The sequence below is a fragment of the Saccoglossus kowalevskii genome, chromosome 16, assembly GCF_978046115.1.
Source record: "Saccoglossus kowalevskii chromosome 16, keSacKowa6.1, whole genome shotgun sequence".
Lineage (NCBI taxonomy): Eukaryota > Metazoa > Hemichordata > Enteropneusta > Harrimaniidae > Saccoglossus > Saccoglossus kowalevskii.
Genome location: NC_140656.1, coordinates 34,386,371 through 34,405,380, shown reverse-complemented (window position 1 = coordinate 34,405,380; position 19,010 = coordinate 34,386,371). Strand labels below are relative to the sequence as shown.

The 19,010-nt window shown below is 34.5% G+C and overlaps 1 protein-coding gene across 3 annotated transcripts; it reads right to left on the bottom strand.

The window, feature by feature from the left end:
* Nucleotide 1: 1 nt before the first annotated feature.
* Nucleotides 2-18,960, bottom strand: LOC100373679 (coronin-1C-like). 3 transcript variants are annotated; one of them, XM_006820697.3, is made up of 11 exons: nucleotides 18,870-18,960; nucleotides 18,144-18,344; nucleotides 14,207-14,459; nucleotides 11,224-11,399; nucleotides 8,954-9,070; nucleotides 7,616-7,720; nucleotides 7,236-7,442; nucleotides 6,336-6,764; nucleotides 4,710-4,805; nucleotides 3,879-3,912; nucleotides 2-1,868 (listed from the first exon to the last, which is right to left on the bottom strand). In XM_006820697.3, exons 2-11 carry the CDS (start codon nucleotides 18,339-18,341, stop codon nucleotides 1,861-1,863), a joined length of 1,623 nt encoding a protein of 540 aa, XP_006820760.1. In that variant the 5' UTR covers nucleotides 18,342-18,344; nucleotides 18,870-18,960; the 3' UTR covers nucleotides 2-1,860. The 3 variants fall into 3 exon arrangements, with proteins under 3 accessions (XP_006820760.1, XP_085347533.1, XP_085347534.1); XM_085491407.1 differs by lacking the exon at nucleotides 3,879-3,912; XM_085491408.1 differs by lacking the exons at nucleotides 3,879-3,912; nucleotides 18,870-18,960 and adding an exon at nucleotides 18,608-18,629.
* Nucleotides 18,961-19,010: the final 50 nt, after the last annotated feature.

Genomic DNA, 19,010 nt, shown 5'->3' with positions numbered 1-19,010 from the left:
GTGTGATTGTGATGATTTTATTTTTTTTAAAACAGAGAAAGGGTTTGTATACTACCGGTACAATTTCAACATAACTATGCACATTAATTGTAAGATTTCCTGTCAAAGCAGAAAGAAAGCATAGTTCACCAAAAATTCTTTTAATTTGCTTAAAAAAAACTTGTGTTGGAGGCATTAAGTACAAATAAGGAATACTGAATATCAGAAGTACGAGTTTCTAATTGACAAATACAGCTGCGAGCAGTGATCAAGATATGCAATATCCAACACATCTATGTACCAAGTTTCATTGAAATCTGATACTGTAAAGGGGTTAATTATTCACTGGGTTTTAATTTGGCTTTTTTCACTGACTGGAAAATGCGCTAAATTAAAACCCAGTGAATATGTAAAATTGAGCATGGAACACATTATACAAATGATAAAACTGAATTTTAAACCCACTAAATATGCCTGAAACGTTAAATCAGTGAAATTTAAACCCAGTGAAAATTAGTCATTTTACAGTAATTGGTTATCATTGCTATGCTCTAAATGCAATGAAATATATATACTACAGGACAGACAGCTCTTAATACTGAAATAGATGTATGCAAATAAAACGTACCTGCAGAAACATCCCTATATATACAGAGATTAAACCCACCACATTTTACACAGTTGAAACGCCTGTACACAAGAACTTGGCACTCTGAATCTAATAAAGTACACAAGATTTCTGTGACCACTGACATACATCTTTTAGACATTCTACAGGAAATGCTAACAAGAGTTGAAAATATTTAATGCAAGCAAACATTGAAATTCAGCCTGGTACCAGAAATTTGTCACAATGAAAATATCTTGATCAGGGAGCACTGGAATGATTGAGTGTCGAAGTTGAAATGTCGACAATTTTTTTTGACATGCATACTATAATAAAAGTCGCAGCCAAGATATCTGCCATGATTAAGGCAACGCATTTGAATTTATAAGACTAGTATTAACAAATTTGGAAGCAATGCATGACAGGATTTATTGGTTGATAAACGGCGCAATATGTCTGCCATAACCTTCAGATTTTTGTCCAAGTTTTAATATATACCGGTATTTATCAGATCATTATACCGTAAACCACTGTCCAAGGAACATCATAATTCTTCAACAACACAGGTAAATCAATAAATGTTAAATATCTAAACAGAACTTTGACATCAAATCTGCAAAATCATACTGTATAAAATTATTTTTCATTAGTTCTATTTGAAAAAAACAGTACACAAAGTTATTAAAAGGCAAGGTTTATGTATTTATTTCTCAACTTATAATTCTGTATTATTTTTAACAGCTGATAGTATATATATACACACACAAGAGAAATCATGCTTAATAAGATATAACCAGAATAAAAAGTGAATTTTCCAAGAGAAATTAAACCAAGAATACAGCTTGAGTTAATAGAGTTTAGGGGTCAATTACGGCTTGCACAGAAGTGTTAAAAAAAAAAAAAGCATCTCTTTTTTTTTAATTCAAGACTTAAACAACAGCCAAAGTAGGAAGTCAAAAGAGAAAACTTGCAATGGAAGCCAAAAATATTGCCAAACATTTTGCAGTGGAATCAGGATGTATTGCATCTCGCTCCTATAATGCAAAATTATAATTTGTTGTATTGAAAACACAACTCAATTACTATCTGAAAGATCCTATTTATATGGCTGTCTACATAAGTCAGGTCTGTTGTAGAAATTGAAACTGCTTATATGGCAAATATAATTCTTTGTTTTCTAGATATCTTGAAGCTCCTCCAGAACTCTGAGACGTTCTTCGTGTTTCTTGATAGTTCGAGTAAGTGATCGAATTTCTTTCGTCAAGCTGTCTTCTTTAATCTTCTGTAAACAGTTAAAAAGGAAAAGAAAAATGTCAAAATTCATTGAAATACTGAGATAGGTGCTTCTGAAAAATTCCTATTAACATGTAAGATTTACAACAATTTGCAGCAAAAAAATAGAATCAGTTATCAAATTGTCTCCTCTCATAAAATACAAACTTTGTTGTTATAAATTAGTGCAAAATGTATTTTCTGGAAAGCACTTGGCAATGGTGATAGATATGCATTTTACACTAATCATATAAAAGTAGGAAGAAATCTGGAGAGCAGTGAGGGGGGAAAACGTACAGAGTACAGACTAGGCAAACACGCACACACTACAAGGAACGGCTGATGCAAGACTATTGCACAATCATAGCATATGCATGGCACTGTCCTCCACATCATTCAATTTATTGAGATGCAATTATGATTTTGTTTAATGGTATAGCCTAAACTTGGATCATAAGAGCAACAAACATCTGTGATCACCTAAAGACTAATTGAGTGAGTTACTTATACAGACAACCAAATTACATCACAAATACACACATGTATCCTAAACCAAACAGCAATGTAACATTTTAAATATTTATAATAAGTAATTTTCTATCAATTCTGTGTAGTAAATTATGCTGAATTTAAATCCCTGCAGTGAGGAATCAAATAATGTTGATACACTACGTATATATTAGACTATCGGTAGGCGTGGTGCAATGACCTGTAGGAAAATATCATAAATTGCCATTTTTGAGTGTTTCAAGGTAAAAAAAGAATATCAAAATTTGGCAAACTATTTTGTTTATGACATCAGAAGCACTGATCAAATGCAAGGTCAAAATCATCTTTCCCGGCCAATATTATTCATTTAAAATCACATGGTCATTAATGGTTACCATGCAAACAAATACTAGTGGTACATTTAAGGTTTGCATTCTCTATATGTTATCAAGTGATAATTCAATTTATTATTTATATAACCTGCTTACCAATGTTATACATGAAACTAAAGTTTGATTAATATGAACTTATTTACATGCATGTGATTATATTAATTTTTGTGATTATTTATTAGATATAATTTGGCAATGCACACATTATTTGTTTACTGTCTGAGACGTATACTTGGTTTAATAATCTTTTATTGATTATAACTAAAACAATTACGAAAATTGAAGAGCTTTTTTATCTAAAACTAGATTATATTCATAACAATTTTTATACTTTAAGTGCATTATGAATTAAGCAGTACAGGATATCTCAACATGCAACAGACTCCTATACTATTGCAATGTTTTGGCAAACACCTGGTGCTCAAAGCATTTGACAAAAGTCTCCTACAATACATGCACCAAATGAACAAAGTCATGGTCAGCCAATGACCTTAATCTTCTGGGAAGTAAGCATTTGCTGCATTTAAGCTGGCCTATGAATGAAGGTTATTTGACTTCCAATGGTTCAGATTTGCTGTCCCATAGTTCGGGGTAAAAACCATATTTGCTCTATTAGTAGTGCATATGATTACATAAATTACAGAGGTGTTGCTATGGTATCACATAAGCTTGAGTAAATTACAGAGGTGTTGCTATGGTCAAATAAGTAATATTTTAATGATTCTGTAAACAGCTTTATTTGAGATAAGCCACTACCGGTAATAGAGCATCCATGGTATACGTGTATTTGTCCGAGACTAAACTATAGACCCCAATCAAATTGTACTAATTCATATTCCCTTTACCCTGAACTAGCTGTCAATGTCATAATTAAAGACATTCATAGTAAAAATGACTAATCTTCCCCAACCTAGAAGTAAAGAATTAAGTGTCTTAGATTAAAGCTCAACTTGACCTTTGACCTGAGTACTCAGTAAATCGCATGTATTGCGACATGCCATTAGTGGGTACAAGCAAATTAAAGTAAGGATAATGCGCAGTTGGAAAATTTAATTTACAAAATGAATTATAATTTTCTCAAATGCATAGTTCAGATATAAAAGCATGATTATGAAAAACTCCACTTGAGGACATTTTACCTTCAGAGTCATTTATTTGTTTGTTTGATGTCACCTAGGAAACAATAAAGTATGAGTACAATTAAAGACACACACTATAAAACACACAATTCATCTACTATGCCCAAAACCATGTTATTGACACTTAGAGTATTGAGTGAAGTGAAGTTAATCACCTTATGGTATGTGTGTATAGGGGAACATGAAATTAGAAAATATCAAATTTTAGATTTCATCAAATCATGGTTGCATCCACAACAATTTCTAGTGTATCTCGGTTATCACGTATATCCATTAAAACTGCATAACACAGGTTCTTTTTTACTGTCAATATTTTAAGAAAACAACTTATTTTCAGGGAAAATACACTATAAAATAAGAGGCATTATTTTGTAAAAAAAGATATGACCACAAACTTTTTAAATTTGTTCTTAGTTCTCTGAATATCATTTTAGTGTCATGTTGGAGCTAATCTAGGTAAATTTCCAATAGTTGTAAATTATGTTGTTGTCATCGTCGTTCAGTGTCATAGTCAAATACTTCTTAATATATCATCTGCTGACAATTCCATTTATTTTAACTATCCATGGAAGCTTACAACTGGATGGCATTGTGTTAATGTGCACAATGAATTGTGGGTTGGTTAGTTGTCCACCATTAGGTTCATGGAAGGAATTACAGAAACAGTGTTCTCTGCAGCAAAATGCTAAAACATGGTGGATAATTTACAAATTAAAAAGTGTTACTTTCTTTTTATCATGAAAGACTGCGTGTTAAACAATTTGTTTGATTAGCAAGCTTTCTTAGAAAAAAAAAGTGAGTAGAAGAGTAGATTTATTTATAAGTACTGACACCTTGTTCTTCCAACGTCTTGATTCTTTCTTCATGTTCCGCCACAGTCGCTTTCAATCGCTTCATTTCTTGCATCAACTCATCAAACTTAGCATTCTGAAATTATAACAAAAATAAAGACAATCATTAATGAAATCCAGTTTATTGAATAGATAAATCTGATTAAAATTCAAATGTAGGTATAGGCTTCATTTTTTTTCAATTTTTATATACATTATTTTTATTGTTATTTTTTTTATGTCATAGCCCAAGATACAATACATATAAAATTTAATAATAAAGTATAACCAAAACGATTTTCATAAAAAAAACAATAAGCAGCCTATTGGCTGAGACAGCTCTGATGTTAGCAATGCACATTTCAATTAAAGAACAGAAGATATCATTAGAAAATGAACAATATGTAAAGTATCAAAGCAATGGGACTTGCTGTTTTAACAAGAATTCAAAAATATCACTTTTCACCAAAAATGACAAAAATAATCATCAAAATTAGATAATTGAAGATATCACCACGAAATTAACAAATCTGAAAGAGGTCCACATGTAGTACCTATATGTGTAATACAAAAGCAATCAGACTTGCGGTTTTCCACAAAAAGTCAAAAATATCACTTTTTACCGAAAATGACAAAAATATACATCAAAATTAAAGAATTGAAGATATCATCACGAAATGAACAAATCTGAGAGTGGTCCACATGTATCTATATATGTATTATCAAAGCAATTGGACTTGCGGTTTTTAACAAGAAGTCGCAAATATCACTTTTTACCAAAAATGACAAAAATATTCATCAAAATTAGAAAATTGAAGATATCATCATGAAATGAACAAATCTGAGTGAGGTCCACATGTAGTATCTATATATGTAATATCTAAGCAATCAGACTTGTGGTTTTTAACAAGAAGTCGAAAATATCACTTTTTACCAAAAATATTCACCAAAATTAGAGAATTAAAGATATTACAAAATGAACAAATCTGAGAGAGGTCTACCCAAGTTACATAAACACCAAGTATCAAAGCATTGAGGCTTATAGTTTTCAAGAAGAAGTCAAAAAAGTAAAACATTGGCACGGACAACGACGGACAATCACTCGTATGATAAGCACCGCTCGACAAAGTAGACAACGGAGCTAACAATAACAATTTTAAAAGCCTATACCTACATCGGACTTGGAATAGATTATGTAGCATTTACTGAATCAAGTAAAATTATTTTCATTTAAAATATTTAAATTATAACCCATATTTGGACTTTTAATTACGATCAATGGGCCCTAAAATCTACATTTTGTTTTGATGTTAAATTGTGTTATAAAAAAAAAACATGCAACATTTATGGTGTTACAAGATTAACCGATGTAAAAATAAAAGCATGAAAAGCAACTAAATTTTGAAAAAATACCTCCAATAATATAAAAATATGAACAGCAACACTGATGGTTTATTGGTGCATATATTTTATCTCAAACACAATTTACATAATCAAACCTTGTTCAAAGATTAAATTCAGCTTTTTTATCAAATCCTGTTTCAAAAAAGTTTCAAAAAGGGTAAAAAATGGTGACTTGTGACAAAATTAACCAGATTTTCTGTTTGTATGCACTGTAAGTACTCACACTGACGGAAGGTGGTGCTGATGCAGCATTAGTAGACTGTGGTTTGACTTCTTGTTTTGGTACATCATCATGGTGGTCTCTAACCCATGATGGTTTTGACGGTTCTGGTCTTGGAGTCTCTTCTTTTTTGGGAGGATGTCTTTCCTCAGTCTTAACAGGAGTGGACGCAGCAATAACAACTTTCTTTGGTTTAGGTTTTTCTACCTCTTTGGGTGGCTCCTCCACCTTAGATTTGACAGTAACTTTCTTGGCTAACAGATTGGCTTTTGGTTTGGTGGCCATCTTGGTTTCCCTCTCTGTTTCATGATAGAATGTTTTCATCGACATTGTATTTGGATCTGCATCCTTGCCTTCTGACCAATCTTCAGCAGTAATTGCTGGTTCATCTGACACAGTATCCGGGAAAATATCCGATTGAAATAAATCACTCTGTTTACAGACAAAATGATCAAATAAAATAAATCCTGTGTTTTCAGTAATCTTATCTACCTTATATTTGTGGAGAAATTAAAAAGTTTATTTTAGATCGCACATTGTACAAAAATAAAGGGGAAAAAAAAATTACGAAATTCGATTTTTTGGCCAATTGCACAATTTTGTCATAATATTTGGGCAGATATTTATTTCTTCAATTTGAGTAAAATAAAATCAAAAGTATAAACTGTGCCAAACCTGCATGTTTTACTCATTTGTGTACTATAGCATCCAACAGTTGACAGTTTTTGGTTTCTACATGTATATATAGTCTATAAACCCAGTTAAGACTAACAGTAGCAAAATGTTCCTCAAAATGAACCAAAATGATGTTGAAATTAAGTGACTATTTTACAAAACGTGAAAATGTATCACTGAATTTTAGGTTGGAAAATATCTATTTAAAGTTTTAGGAAAAGAACTTGCCTTTCTTGGAACAATCATAGAAATAGGTTCACATACTCCTTTCTGGTGTAGTTTATAAAACCTGGCAATTTCACAAGAATTGACCAGACACCCTCGTTTATTCATGAAACCTAAACCACGCTGCGGTGATGACGAAGTGTACGTATTGAGGTAGTGAATAAATGGAGGTTCATCGCTGATTTCAAAGTAACGAATGCTTCCATCTCCCTAGAGAATTAATAATAGCACCAAACATGAAAACAATACCCACCTCTGATATCAGAACTTATGACATGAAAACAAGAACAAATCCATTCCTTATTCAAAATAATGATTATAAGACCCTTCTTCTCATGATATAAAGTAAATTAGAGTAGATATAAAATATGTCAGGTCCTCACCTTGCCTGCAAGATAAAGTACACTGCAGTCTTGATCGTAAAATGGAAACATTGTTCCATTACTTGTATCTAAATTTTCCAGGATTACAGGATTACTCAAATCATCCTGAAAATAAAAGATAATTGTAATTATTAATACCATGCATTTTATTTAATTATACATGGTGTGAAGAGATGGGGGGGGGGGGGGGTTCTGTCTCATTTGTTCATTAAATGTCCACACTTCATACACAAGAAGTGATAGTTTCCATGAATAATACAGTACATACTTTGTGAGACATTTCAAAACTATGACAGCACCTAGCACCAACCCATGTACAATATTAGAAACACATCTCAAATAAAAATGAACATTAAACTTAAACAAGTCATTCAAAATGACACAGTCCTCGTAAAATTTGTGAAAGTTCTCTTTGTGCTTGTCATATTAAAGTGGAGGGGTTGTTGCGAGCATGTCCTTGAAACTTGAGACCAAAGTGGCGTATACATTTACATCAAATTAGAACACATGTTGTGTGACGACCCCTCCAGTTTAAGACATAGCAAAAAAAACAAAAGATCACAAGTGAAAGCATGTCCAAGTTATCACATTTTAAACAAACAAGATGGCTGCCAGTCAGCCATATTTGATCAAATTGATTTGACATGTACATGTATCCATTTATGACATGCTAAATATCAATGAAAATGATACATGGGTGACAGAGATATGTAATATGGCCAAAAATAAAAACAGCCGTTATTCGTCCATCTTCGACTTGATTATGAAACAAAGTGACATGTATGATGTATGTGCCAAATATGAATGAAAATGGTACATAAATCTTGGAAATATAGTACTAATGCCAAAAAGTCAGATGGCTGTCAATCGACCATCATTGATCCGATTTTAAAACAAATTTTCATGGACATGTATCCTAACATGTATAAAGTATGTGCCAAATTTGAATGAAAACTGACAAAGCATGTCCAAAATACGCCATTTTCAAAAAACAAGATGGCTGCCAGTCGGCCATTTTGAATCGAATCACTAAACCACTGCATGTGCATATGTCCCACATAAAGTACTAGGTACATGCAAAGAATGAATAGAATTGGTTTGACAGATTCTGAAATATGACTCCGGACGGATGGACGCACACACGAACGAACGGACGAACAGACGGACGCAAGGAGACCGAATTATAAGTCCCCGTTTTCAAACTTTGTTCGAACAGGGGCTAATTATGTAAAAGCCGGGTCATTGAAATGATTAATTAAGCAATGCAATCAATGTTTTATTTCAGGAGGATTTTATCAGAGAGTAAAGACATTCTTTGTTAGAATAGTGTATACTTACAGCATCCCAGAGAGCATATTGACGTTCGCTCATTTTTGAGAACCCAGTTGTGATTATCTTATTGTCTTTCAAGAATACAACACGCTGTGGCTTGGCACCTTCATGTCCATTACCTTCCTGAAATCAAAAGAAACATTGTATAAAAACACAGGTTGCAAGCATAGTGTTTGTTGCACCAAACCCCATACCTGTAGATCTAGATAATAAACATCAAAATGGGGTCCTGAGAAGTCAAAAGCCTCTGTACATTCTGTGAGTGTGCCACAGTCTCATTGGTGAGGCAAAGGCATCTGAGCCCTTGAGTATGTCGGTCTCAATGGAAAGGCCAAAGCCACTATACCATGGATGAGTTTGTCACTGACTCAGTGGGGAGGCCAAAGCAACTGTATCCCAGGTGAGTTTGCCACAGACTCGATTGGGAGGCCAAAGCCATTGTATGTATCCTTGGTGATTGCACCACAGATTCAGTGGAGATGCCAAAACCACTGTATCTTTGGTGATTGTGCCTCAGACTCATTGAAGAGACACCAAAATGATGATGTACAACAACAAACCTCAAATGAGTTAGTTCACAAATGGGGTGTACTCGCACAACTGTAAGTATTTAGTTTCTAGTTCAATGTGATATTTTCGTATGGCAGATGATGAATTTAACAGGTGATATACAAGAGATTGACCAAAAGAATGAGACAGTAGAAGGTGTAATAGTCTAAATAGTTAGAGGTTATAAACGACACGCGAGGGTATTTGGTAGCGGATATTTAACCCAAATATGCTAAGTTTCAAATGCTAATTTGAAAATTTCAAGTTTATTACTTAAAATACATCGTCAATAAATAGAAAGGTTTATACAAATATTAAAACAGAAAAAATATACAGATGAATCGACATTATAAATATCGCGGATTAATACATTAACATTTGTTAAGAGTGGTAAATTTGAACGTGGCGGTTTGAAATTTTTCAAGTTGTCGTTTTCAAGGATTTTAGTTCGGTTTTGGAGAAATATACACATAGACAGAGCCTCCGAAAGTGCAGTTTTTGAACAGGTTTTCTGTGGCGACTGAGCTTGAGCATACCGTTTCACTTGTGGAGATATTTCTCTGACACTGTACTTGAGCCATGACCGATGTTGACGGCCGAATGATGCTGGAACTGGGGGGCCATTGGAAGGTAATTTTTAACACTCTCATCAACGGTAGGAACACCAACTTTTGACACTGAAATTACACTACACTGACGTTTTTGTTCACTAGAACTGTCACGACAGTAACTCCCGATACTCCCTTCATTCCGATGGCCACTTAAATTCATGATTATCCGTGTTGGTATTCCAGCATCATTCATTAATTTAAGAGTGGTTGCTCTCACAAAGTGGTTAGTGTACAGCATGCTCAACTCTGCGGCCGCTGATATTTTTTTCATCATTTCCCCCAAAGTATTGTGATCCAAAGGAGCGTTTGTGTACCAAGTTGTTTCCCTACCTGTAAAGTTACTAATAGGCCGCTGGAAAAAAGCATTATTGCTTGGGTGAAGCTTACTTGTATAATTTAGAATGGCCGTAACAGGACAAAGTGGGAAGTCTGTTTTGTACATCAGTTTCTCTGATTTAAAGTCATCCTTCAAATCCCCCGAGGTGGTTTTGGTTGCTTTCAAATAGGCCAAAATGATAGAATCCCGTCCCCTGTCATCTTTCTTTAAAACAAAACTTTCTTTGTGTAAATCCCAAAGACCCTCCCGTCCCCTTCGGCAAAAGAAAAACAGTACATAAAACCACACCAAATGTAAAAGGGACACCAGGTCACGGTCGGAGGTGGAGGCGTTAGTATTCACTTCATTTTTCTTTGCTGCCAAGTTTTCGACCATTTCTTCTGAAAATTCTGGGAATCTTTGTCCTTCGGTAGACACCGGCATTTGTCGATCTGGCTCATTATTACCGCCGGCGTTCTGTTGCTACCATTCAATTGTAGCTTGAAGATGTTCTTCATCGGTAGCGTCAGTTTCATCCAGCTGGTCCCATTTGAAATTGAGATCAAAATTGATCTGAGGCTCGTAGTCTGACATAATTACTATGTTCTGAAAATGTCGCTAGTGACTTGCAGACGACAATATTTATCATATTTCAATCCAGTTTATTCCAGTTTTTATTTTATTAATTATTCATCAAACAGGGCCTGAGTCATATATTGCCAGATATAAACCATGGCTTCAGCTAATCAGATGGCTAGATTCATACTGGTCATATTATAATAGTATTCAATTACTCTAACCTGTTTTACTTCCCCACTTCTTGCATCATGTACACGTAATTTCTTGTCTTTTGATGTGGTTGCAAAGAGACTGCCATTATAGTTCCAGGAAGCACAGAAGATATTTGATTCCATATTAACCTCTACCAGAATTTCCGCAGTGGATACATTCCATATTAGTATTTTATCATCTTGACCTACAAAAACAGCATCATTAGTAGCGCACTCACTTTATAGACTTATCAATCTTTAAACATATTTTTAATGAATTGATGTGAAAACATTCCCATACTTGGCAATTGTGGGGTCGAAAAGGTTGATGTGAAAACTTACCCAAACTTGGCAATTGTGGGGTCGAAAAGGTTGATGTGAAAACTTACCCATACTTAGCAATTGTGGGGTCGAAAAGGTTGATGTGAAAACTTACCCATACTTGGCAATTGTGGGGTCGAAAAGGTTGATGTGAAAACTTACCCAAACTTGGCAATTGTGGGGTCGAAAAGGTTGATGTGAAAACTTACCCATACTTGGCAATTGTGGGATCGAAAAGGTTGATGTGAAAACTTACCCATACTTGGCAATTGTGGGGTCGAAAAGGTTGATGTGAAAACTTACCCATACTTGGCAATTGTGGGGTCGAAAAGGTTGATGTGAAAACTTACCCATACTTGGCAATTGTGGGGTCGAAAAGGTTGATGTGAAAACTTGCCCATACTTGGCAATTGTGGGGTTGAAAAGGTTGATGTGAAAACTTACCCAAACTTGGCAATTGTGGGGTCGAAAAGGTTGATGTGCAGTGTTCTCCCCAGGAATTTAAACCACTGTGGTGGCCTAATTTGCATATCATTTACATAATAATAGAAATTGATCAAAGCGCATTTACACCCACACAATAAACAACATATATTTTCAAAAACAAAGTGGCAGATATTTATTTGCTTTACACAGTGTTATAAACACTTTTATTTTGGGCATTTTACATTTACAGTAAATGAACGAAGAAATAACACTTCCAAACAATCATCAAAGTTACGACGTGACATAACTTACTTAGCGATGTTATACATCGGTTATACCAATAATTTCGCTTACTCAGTCATGATGCCATGCAAAAATTAAATACTTCTTTTTTTATATGAAAAAAACGTAAAATTTGAACTAGTTTTATCGAGAGAAATTATTTTTGATCACTCGATCACTTCGTGAAAAACACAGACCCGCCATGATAGCTGTGACGCGTTAGTTGACCGCATGTGTCCTTTGACCCGGTGGGTCAAAAACGCCATTAACCAATCAGAATGCTGCATGGTAATTGCCGGTAAAACCCGAAGTTTTCCGAATGATCGTGATCATAAAAAATTACATTGCGGAAGTAAAGCGATGTCGTAGCACGATGTGTTGGTATGGATTTCAGATGAAAACTGCATGATGGTTTTCAAAAAAGGTGATTAGCAACATTTTGAAAGGTAAAAGAAGTATTGAAAGAAGAATTTTTACATGATTCACGATGATAACAGTTCAAATGTATTTTACCCAATCACGTAATAAACACGTTTTTTTTTCTTGAGTAGCGTAAACTGATCGTGAACTCCGCTTTGCCCATGTTACATCGGGGTGGAATTGATTTTGAATGAATTTTAGCTATCAATCTAAAGACTGCATCTATTGTCAGAAAATATTTACTTACAAAGAGGTGCTAATTTTACAAAATTGACTTGTACTGTTTAAAGCCGATACCACATCGCACGACTATGTCTATTGTTTACAAATTATTATCCACGACTGGCAGGATGCTTGTCGGTCGGTACGTAAGTATAATAACAATATGACAATAGTCGGACGCGTTTCCGTGGTGGTTGCTAATTTTGAGTGCCGGTCCGGCCGACCAGCGTGACGAGATCCCCAATGAAAAAAGCACTGTGGCGGTCTTGCTAATCACCGTGGCGGTGTCATACCGGTGTGGCGGCAAATCGAAGCACTGTGGCGGGACCGCCACGCTGTTTACATCCTGGGGAGAACACTGATGTGAAAACTTACCCATACTTGGCAATTGTGGGGTCGAAAAGGTTGATGTGAAAACTTACCCATACTTGGTAATTGTGGGATCGAAAAGGTTGATGTGAAAACTTGCCCATACTTGGCAATTGTGGGGTCGAAAAGGTTGATGTGAAAACTTACCCATACTTAGCAATTGTGGGGTCGAAAAGGTTGATGTGAAAACTTACCCATACTTGGCAATTGTGGGATCGAAAAGGTTGATGTGAAAACTTACCCATACTTAGCAATTGTGGGGTCGAAAAGGTTGATGTGAAAACTTACCCATACTTGGCAATTGTGGGATCGAAAAGGTTGATGTGAAAACTTACCCATACTTGGCAATTGTGGGGTCAAAAAGGTTGACATAAACTTACCCAAACTTGGCAATTGTGGGGTCGAAAAGGTTGATGTGAAAACTTACCCATACTTGGCAATTGTGGGGTCAAAGAGGTTGACATAAACTTACCCATACTTGGCAATTGTGGGGTCGAAAAGGTTGATGTGAAAACTTACCCATACTTGGCAATTGTGGGGTCAAAGAGGTTGACATAAACTTACCCACACTTGGCAATTGTGGGGTCAAAGAGGTTGACATAAACTTACCCATACTTGGCAATTGTGGGGTCGAAAAGGTTGATGTGAAAACTTACCCATACTTGGCAATTGTGGGGTCAAAGAGGTTGACATAAACTTACCCATACTTGGCAATTGTGGGGTCAAAGAGGTTGACATAAACTTACCCACACTTGGCAATTGTGGGGTCAAAAAGGTTGACATAAACTTACCCATACTTGGCAATTGTGGGGTCGAAAAGGTTGATGTGAAAACTTACCCATACTTGGCAATTGTGGGGTCAAAGAGGTTGACATAAACTTACCCATACTTGGCAATTGTGGGGTCAAAGAGGTTGACATAAACTTACCCACACTTGGCAATTGTGGGGTCAAAAAGGTTGACATAAACTTACCCACACTGAGTAATATATTCAAAGCTGATGGATGCCAGAGGATTTGAGTGACTCTTCTTTGATGGTATTGGAGATCTACTAAATACTCAGTCAGATTTTCAGTTAAACCTTCGTCTGGAATCTCCCAAAGTTTGATAGAACAGTCTTCTGACGAACTAGCAATGATGTTATCATTGAATGGACACCATGCCAAATCCAGGACCTCTGCTTTATGGCCGCATACACGGGCTGCATTCATATCAATACGACCACCCTATAACAAATAATATATTCAAAGATTTATAAAATAAGGATATACAACTTTCACAACCATGCACAGCAATGTGATGAAGATTTCATGAAAAACGAACTACATTGTACCATGATATGCTATCATTTGAAGTACTTGTGAAAAACGAACTACCATGATATGTTAGCATTTGAAGATCTCATGAAAAACAAACTGCCATGATATGCTATCATTTGAATGTGACCCTATTTAATGCTTGTCAAATTGAAATTATTTCCAACCAATACTGTCACAGAACACAGTATACATGTACAATGGCTTGCTAATTGTCCAAAAGGCTAAATTTATTGAATTATTTATTTATTAAGTGACTCAAAAACAAATTTGCCCTAATGCTTTACTGCATTATTCATGTATGGTAGGCCTGAAGTTGATGACAGTGACTTGATGACCAGTTTGGCTAAAAGTCTTAGCAACCTAGAGAAGGCCCTAATGGATTATTGATAATGTTTTATTACATAAGGACAAATAAGTGAGATTATCACTGAAATGAAATATGCAAATATACATTTTACATCTGCAAATATGCAAGCTACCAAAAACAGTAATCAGTTCTATTATTAGTGACTCACTTATTGCACAATCATTTCAAGAAATGTATGTTTTTGTGGTCATCTAAGATATCATACATTTTGTATACCTTATACATGTATAAATCATTGATACAAATCAAAGACTACATATGTATACTCTATATTGAGCAAGGTACATCATTAGTTGGTGGAAAAGTGAAAATTTCTGTCAAAACATATTCACACACAATGTTTCATTACCAACCAAAGATTCACAACAAAATGGAAAACCCTTCGCATATTTTATTACAACAGTTGGTCAAATACATTTGTACTGTTATCTGAAACTCATTAAGAATTGCGATTGGTTATCGCTTTTTTTTGAAAAATAACATCATGCAGTTTTCCAGCAAAAAAACAATGCCGAAGGATTGTAGTACAACTTTGATAAAATTCACTTCCACAATACATTCTTAGCAATTGACAGTATTCAGGTAACAAAAAAAATGTTTTTGTCAGATAAGCGACTAGTTAAAGTACCTGGTATCAACATATTATATCAGTAGACTGCAGAAGGCCACCACAAATGGTCAAGATATTGACAATATCTATTACCGGTATATAAAAAAGCTCCAGCATGCAATGCCCTGGGTACTGTGTAATAGCATGCTATTTTAGTTACTAAATTATATTTTCACTAATTTTAAGATTCAAGAAGTCTATTCTCATAATCTGGCAAAATGGCATGTAACTATTTCAAAATATTTTATAGGACTGTGAGGAACACCAGTTTTAAACCTTTTACTTATTTTTGTTTGTTTGTTTTTTCACTTACTTGAGTACATGTACTACACAAGTTTTCATGTTTTTAAATTCCACTGATTAGTTATAACATTTTTATGATAAAACTTGTTACCAGTATTTACAATTTTGAAGAAACAGAAACTAACTTTTAAAAAGAGACAAAATAGGATTTCTTTTGATGGCATACAAAATGATATAAAATATTATTTTTGTAGTTTTACAAAAAAAAAAAATGAAACTTGAATAAAACATCTATTGCTTAGATGTAATCATAACAATGAAATCAGAATACCTAGGATTCCAGCAAATCTATATTTGGTGTAATGAAAGAATGCCAAACATTGAATTTGCCTTGTTCTGCTCTGTTTGCAAAGTTATATACCCCGGTAGGTGACCGTGAGGAGATATTTTGGAAAAAACAGGCATTAACACTTGCATACTGCCTAGGAATTCATGAATGGCTTTACATCAGATAGGGACAATATGACAAAGAAAACACAACTTTGTGCAACAAAAGCATTTAGCATGCTTTATTGTTAAGTTTCCACAACCAACTAAGCAAATGAATATTAAAAAGCAAAATGGCTACCAGATGACCGCCTTTTTATAAGACAACATTTTGTGAAACAGCAAGCAGATCAATTGCCATGTAGAAATTACCCCCCAGGCTGTCCAATTCACCAAGTTTTAATATAATCTATCAATAATGGTTAAGACACAACAAAACATTGTTTGCAATACAATTTCTTGTCAATCTACCAATTTTAAATCAATTGAGGAATGGCGATCTTAAACTGTTTCAGGCATATTAGGATTGAATGCAAACATTGTATAGTGTAGTGCCATTGAAATGTTCTAGACTGACTATAACTAATGGACCAATCAAAAATTTAGAATAAATCCACTGTAGTTTTTTTCCTGCAAAACTAAGATTTACTGCTTTGAAGACTATATTGCAATATTAACTAAAAAAAAGTTTAGGGTTGGGAAGTGAAAATAGGGTAGGTAGGTTATAGGAACCACACCATTTAATTCTCTTGACATTATTCTTATCATTCACATACACCCATTTGAGATACTTCCTGGTAAACAGATCCGCTTGGTACGAGGAAGTAGACCATCTTACAAAACTTTTTTTTGCAAATACCAGTATTTTATTTACATAGACCAGACAAAAATTAGTTTTTAAAATTAGTCCCATTTTACCCATTCTTTCACATTATTTAGTCATTTTAGTTTTTACTTTCTTCAATCACAACAAATTCTCAAATTTGACACCTTAATGTAATATTCCATTAACATCCAAGTAAAATATAATATTTCCAAATTTGGGAATATTTGTAAATGTATATTCTGTTAGAATTTGCAAGGGAATGCGGATAACCATTGAAGTACAGGCAATAAACCTCAGCTTAAATTAACTTGTAACATTATTTACAGGTAATAAAATCCTGAAAAACAGCACTGTGTCAAATTCTGGTTGGTTATTATACATGATGTGTGGTAAATATACTGACTGTAGGCAGTCATAGACATAATACCTTCTTAAAATCTCACAAAAAATATCCTATCATTTTTGTCAAAAAATTAAAAATAAAATGAAAATTAAATTTTCCTGCAAAGTCTAAAAGCACAATTTTAAAGCCAATTCAAGCATGCAATGATTTTTTAACTTTTTGTCATGTTTGTTTAAGTCATTGGGTTGTATTCTCTCCTTTTCATCAATAGCAATATTCCCCCAATTAAAACCATGTGAAATTATTAATGTATTGTTTTCTTCACAAAACCACACACAAAAACTTCAGAGGACATAGAAAAATATGCTGAAATTAATCCCCTAGTCAATATATCCCATTCAAATATTTTCAGAAGCTCTGCAATTTTGTTAAAGTAACAGAGAAAATAATTATGATACAAATAAAGTATTTTACTGATGACCCAGTGCTTTAGGGAAACTCCTTATAAGGGCATGTCTATTATAGTTGTGAACTGAGTCATTCCTCCAACAGACTGTGATATGTACACAACAACACAGGTAAATGTTGACAGACACACCCATTCACAAAATGAGGGCATCAACATTAACAACAATATTTTGAAAAAAATCTACAAAATTGATAAATACAATTATAATTTAACTAAGGTTGCAGTAATACTAATTAATTAAACTTAATTAGCCATGTTCAAAGAATATTTGTGCAGCCAGTTTACTCGGTGTCTTCATAAAAAGGATACAGAGTATCCACCGCATGTTGGCCAAAATAATATCATGCAGGAAGTTATAAAGTTCGAAAATATTTTCAGATAAAAGTTTGAAAGAAAAAAATCTTACCCCAGTTGTTTTCAAGACGAGGAAAGCACCGCCACCTGCAGCCTCGATACAAATGGCAACAAACTTAGAGTTTGCGGAACAAAAAGTACCATCTTGAGAAGAACGAGTTACTCGTACACCATCATAGCAATTCTCCTTCTTCAGCACTTTACCGAAAATGTGACGGTATTTACTCTGCCTTACCACACGAACCGACATGTTCTGCAACAGATCGAGGGGAAATGTGTTGATATTGTTCTGAATATAGGTGCGCAACTTAGCACTGCTTTAGAAAGGATTCACTAGTCATTCTAGCTGCAGTTCTGTAGCTCGCTTGGTTTCGAACAAAATAACCGACAGCGAAACCAAGCGAGCTACAGAACTGCAGCATTGTCATTCAAGTCTTCAAACGACAGACCACGTTATAGTTCTCGTTTTAAATAGTATTGCAAATAAATGACCGTATTCCATGTAGGCTACGTTACCTTACTTCGCGTACTTGAAGCAACAGACCGATTTACGTACAATAAATGATTATTCCGTGTTTTTTTTGTTTAACTAGGGGAGTATTCTTAATAACGCCGTGCGTGGTGCGTGTGCGCCGGGCGTGGACTTCAAAGCTTGTTGGACTTGACAAACATAAAATGAACACAGCGAAAAATAATCAATAATTTTCACGTTAATCGGTAAAAATAAAGTACAAAATTTGTTCTAAGGTGCTACTGGCTGCAATATGTATATAAATACCTGATATGTGTGCGAAGATTAGACAAAACTACAAATCGGCTTTTTTCCTGTCTAACGAACCTTCTTGGGTGAGACCGGAAACCCATAACCGGAAGTACGAACTTTGACCTTCGGAACACGTGGTTTTCTTGTTTGATATTC